Source organism: Salvelinus fontinalis, chromosome 39 (genome assembly GCF_029448725.1).
Source record: "Salvelinus fontinalis isolate EN_2023a chromosome 39, ASM2944872v1, whole genome shotgun sequence".
NCBI lineage: Eukaryota > Metazoa > Chordata > Actinopteri > Salmoniformes > Salmonidae > Salvelinus > Salvelinus fontinalis.
This window is the reverse complement of record NC_074703.1, coordinates 27622163-27627162: the sequence shown is the minus strand read 5'-3', so window position 1 is coordinate 27627162 and position 5000 is coordinate 27622163. Positions and strand designations below refer to the sequence as shown.

The following is a 5000-nucleotide window of genomic DNA, read 5'->3' as shown; positions in this document are numbered from 1 at the left end:
TACTACACTTCAGAACCCACTACACTTCAGTATCTACTACACTTCAGTATCTACTACACTTCAGTATCTACTATACTAAAGTACACATTACACTTCAGTATCTACTACACTTCAGTATCTACTACACTTCAGTATCTACTACACTAAAGTACACATTACACTTCAGTATCTACTACACTTCAGTATCTACTACACTTCAGTATCTACTACACTTCAGTATCTACTATACTAAAGTACACATTACACTTCAGTATCTACTACACTTCAGAACCCACTACACTTCAGTATCTACTACACTTCAGTATCTACTACACTTCAGTATCTACTACACTTCAGTATCTACTACACTTCAGTATCTACTATACTAAAGTACACATTACACTTCAGTATCTACTACACTTCAGAACCCACTACACTTCAGTATCTACTACACTTCAGTATCTACTACACTAAAGTACACATTACACTTCAGTATCTACTACACTTCAGAACCCACTACACTTCAGTATCTACTACACTTCAGTATCTACTACACTTCAGTATCTACTACACTTCAGTATCTACTATACTTCAGTACCCACTACACTTCAGTATCTACTATACTTCAGAACCCACTACACTTCAGTATCTACTACACTTCAGTATCTACTACACTAAAGTACCCACTACACTAAAGTACCCATTACACTTCATTATCTACTACACTAAAGTACCCATTACACTTCAGTATATACTACACTAAAGTACCCACTACACTTCAGTATCCACTACACTTCAGTATCTACTACACTAAAGTACCCACCACACTTCAGTATCTACTACACTTCAGTATCTACTACACTTCAGAACCCATTACACTTCAGTATCTACTACACTTCAGTATCTACTACACCTCAGTATCTACTACACTTCAGTATCTACTACACTTCAGAACCCACCACACTTCAGTATCTACTACACTTCAGTATCTACTACACTTCAGTATCTACTACACTTCAGTATCTACTACACTTCAGTATCTACTACACTTCAGTATCCACTACACGTCAGTATCTACTACACTTCAGTATCTACTACACTTCAGTACCCACTACACGTCAGTACCCACTACACTTCAGTATCTACTACACTTCAGTATCTACTACACTTCAGAACCCACTACACTTCAGTATCTACTACACTTCAGTATCTACTAAACTTCAGTATCTACAACACTTCAGTATCCACTACACTTCAGTATCTACTACACTTCAGTATCTACTACACTAACGTACCCAATACACTTCAGTATCTACTACACTTCAGTATCCACTACACTTCAGTACCCACTACACGTCAGAACCCACTACACTTCAGTATCTACTACACTTCAGTACCCACGAAATGGCATTCTCATCCACTTTGACACCTAAACACTATCCCGCCCCAATAGAGGGAGACATTGCTGTTCCAGTCATAAACCAGGCCTATGCTTTGCATTGTCCATACGACATAGACTGAATAGATTTAGTTATAATAGCAGAATAGCAGAATAGCATGACTGTGTGCTTTTAGATCGATATAACGCTACACAATACTCATCCCTCTCTCTCTCCTCCTTTTCTCTTTCCACCTCCTCTCTCTCCTCCCTCTCTCTTCCCCCTCTCTCTCTCCTCCTTCTCTCTCTCCTCCTCTCTCTCTCCTCCTCTCTCTCCTCCTTCTCTCTCTTCCACCTCTCTCTCTTCCCCCTCTCTCTCTCCTCCTCTCTCTCTCCACCTCTCTCTCTCCTCCTCTCTCTCTCCTCCTTCTCTCTCTCTCCACCTCCTCTCTCTCCTCCTCCTCTCTCTGCTCCCACCTCTCTCTCTTCCCCCTCTCTCTCCTCCCTCTCTCCTCCTCTGCTCTCTCCTCCTCCTCTCTCCGCCTCCTCTCTCTCCTCCTCTGCTCTCCCCTCCTCTCTCCTCTCCCTCTCTCTCCGCCTCCTCTCTCTCCTCCCCCTCTCTCTCTTCTCCCTCTCTCTCCTCCCCCTCTCGCTCGCTCCTCCTACAGCGAGCGGGTGGGTTGTTTGGCAACCACGTCAGCTACTACAACGACGGGCGCGACAGCGGGCGCAACACCTTCCCACAATCCTTCACCACGCAGCGCCCGCTCCACATCAGCCAGACGGGCAGCCCCGGCGAGGGCGAGTCCCCATCCCACGAGAAGTTGATGGACTCCACCACCTTCACCCCGAGCTCCTACTCTTCCTCGGGCTCCAATGCTAACATCAACAATGCCAACAACACGGCGGTCCCCGGTGTGGTAGTGGGGGTTGGTGGTCCAGGGGGGGTCAGCCGTTTCCATAGCCCCAGCATCAGTACTGTGGACGGGCAGAGCGGACCCCCGCTAACCCCGATACTACTGCCGAGGTCTGCATGGTGCTTCCCTCCCAAGAGGTGGGTGTCTCTCTGGTTTCTCTGGGTTCTGTTGAGTACGTTGGTGTTATTCTCTAGTCTGTCTTTTATCAGTGACCTCTCTAGGCCACCTGTGGATCTGTCGCTAATTCTGATTGGTAGTCAACGGTAACTTTCTTTTGTCTGTCTGTCTCTCTCTCCTTCTCTCTTCCTCTCCACACTGACTGACGCTGAGCACAGGGTGTGTTTCTACGACTCCCTCATGCGGTATGTTGCTCTCTCAGGAAGAGAGAGAGAGAGGGAGTTGTAATGCCCAGGAGGCATCAGTATGGAAGGCTTCTGCCAACCCTGTTGTCCATACAGTCCATGGCTGGATCCTTGCTGCAGTGAGCTAAAGATACTTAGGGACAGACAAGTGTCTAGAATTCAGTCAATATTTAACCTGTTTTTACTCTTCTGGTGTGATCTTGGTATATTTCTACCAGAGGAGGAAGAGATGTATATTGTACAGAACAGGATGTGGATATGCATCACCTACAGTGTTTTTAGCTCATGTAGCCCTGGTTGGATCCACCCTGACAGGAGTGACATCACAGGAAGTTGGTGGCATCTTAATTGGGGAGGACATGGCTCATGTTAATGCCTGGAGCGGAATAGGTGGAAGGGTATGAAATACGTCAAACACGTGGTTTCCATGGTTTCCAGATGTTTGACGCCATTCCATTTGCTCTGTTCCGGATATTATTATGAGCCGTCCTCCCCTCAGCAGCCTCCTGTGGGTGACATGTGAGTGGCTTACTTCCTCCTCAACACAGCCTAGTGATTCAACCTGGTTGGATCCTCCTAAAGCTTTCATTCAGCTCTGTAAAGTATAATACAGCGCGCGGCTGGACCACTGTCATCTCCCATGTGTTGATTCTCTATTCATTCTGCTTCTTGTCGCCATCTTGCTTCTAACCACCGTGCTTCCTCCCCTCTCTCCCTGCTGCTGTTGGGGATAATCCTCCTGTCTTTCTGTTGTTTCTTGTGAGCTGGTTAGTGAGAGGTGTTTTGTTGTTTTTTATCCTCTGCAGCTCTGACTCCACTGACAGCCGTCTGCCGTTCATCAGGCGAGAGGAGGCCTCGACGGACGAAACGTACGATGAGAGTTACGCGGATGAGAGAGAATACCACCGAAGCGACCAGAACATTCTCACCTCAGACATGTACTGCTTCTCTCCACCTCTCTCTCTTCTATCCTCCCCTCTCTTCTTCTCTGCTTCTCTCCACCTCTCTCTTCTATCCTCCCCTCTCTTCTTCTCTGCTTCTCTCCACTTCTCTCTCTTCTATCCTCCCCTCTCTCCTTCTCTGCTTCTCTCCACTTCTCTCTCTTCTATCCTCCCCTCTCTTCTTCTCTGCTTCTCTCCACTTCTCTCTCTTCTATCCTCCCCTCTCTTCTTCTCTGCTTCTCTCCACTTCTCTCTCTTCTATCCTCCCCTCTCTTCTTCTCTGCTTCTCTCCACCTCTCTCTCTTCTATCCTCCCCTCTCTCCTTCTCTGCTTCTCTCCACCTCTCTCTTCTATCCTCCCCTCTCTTCTTCTCTGCTTCTCTCCACCTCTCTCTCTTCTATCCTCCCCTCTCTTCTTCTCTACTTCTCTCCACCTCTCTATCTTCTATCCTCCCCTTTCTTCTTCTCTGCTTCTCTCACTCTCGATATTTCCCTCTGTCTTTTTATCTGTGTTTTCTCATTGTCCCTCTCCCCCTCTCTCTCTCTCTCTCTCTCTCTCTCTCTCCCTCTCCACCTCTCTCTCTTTCTCTCTCTCTCTCTCTCTCCCTCTCTCTCTCTTTCTCTCTCTTACACCATGAAAAGCCTTTCATGGTCTCTGTAGGCCCCACATTAACGTGTGTGTGTGTGTGTGTGTGTGCGTGCGTGCGTGCGTGTGTGTGTGTGTGCGTGTGTGTGTGTGTGTGCGTGTGTGCGTGCGTGCGTGTGTGACCTTGCGTCTGTGTGTGTTTTCAGGCTGGTGTATCAGGATGAGGAGAGCAAGCAGCTGACTCCTATGGAGGATGGGGAGGACAGGAGACCCTGGCACTCTCCCAGACGAGCTTTCCTCTGTCCCACAGCTCTGGGTAAGACCTGCCTGTCTAAGACCACACTACTACAACAGCCCTTAGACCTCACTCCAACCTCACTAACCTCCAACTCCTCACCCAAACCAAACACCCCTATCCCATACCAATCCCAGAGTTAGACCTGTCTGCCTAAAGCATTGGCTAATATTTTAATATCAACACGACAGCCCTTAAACCCCCACTAACCTCCAACTCTTCACTCAAACTAAATACCCCTTACCCCTACTCTACTTAACTCCCCACTCAACCCCCCTCCCACACCTCCCCCCACACCTCCCCCCACACCTCCCTCCCACACCTCCCCCACTAACCTCCAACTCTTCACTCAAACTAAATACCCCTTACCCCTACTCTACTTAACTCCCCACTCAACCCCCCTCCCACACCTCCCCCCACACCTCCCCCCCACACCCCCCTCCCACACCTCCCCCCCACACCCCCCTCCCACACCTCCCTCCCACACCTCCCTCCCACACCTCCCACCCACCCACCACCCCCCACACACCTCCTCCCACACCC

General features: G+C 48.6%; 1 protein-coding gene across 4 annotated transcripts in view; it reads left to right on the top strand.

Moving 5' to 3' along the window:
* Nucleotides 1-5000, top strand: part of cacna1c (calcium channel, voltage-dependent, L type, alpha 1C subunit) — a 546860-nt gene that overhangs the window by 522943 nt on the left and 18917 nt on the right. For 2 of the 4 annotated variants that reach the window (XM_055905081.1, XM_055905080.1), the window contains 4 exons: nt 2026-2411; nt 2610-2636; nt 3443-3574; nt 4369-4478. In XM_055905081.1, the coding sequence (XP_055761056.1) occupies nt 2026-2411; nt 2610-2636; nt 3443-3574; nt 4369-4478 (655 nt within the window). Of the gene's footprint in view, nt 1-2025; nt 2412-2609; nt 2637-3442; nt 3575-4368; nt 4663-5000 lie in introns of those variants that run through there. The other 2 variants (XM_055905079.1, XM_055905078.1) reach the window with 1 other exon arrangement.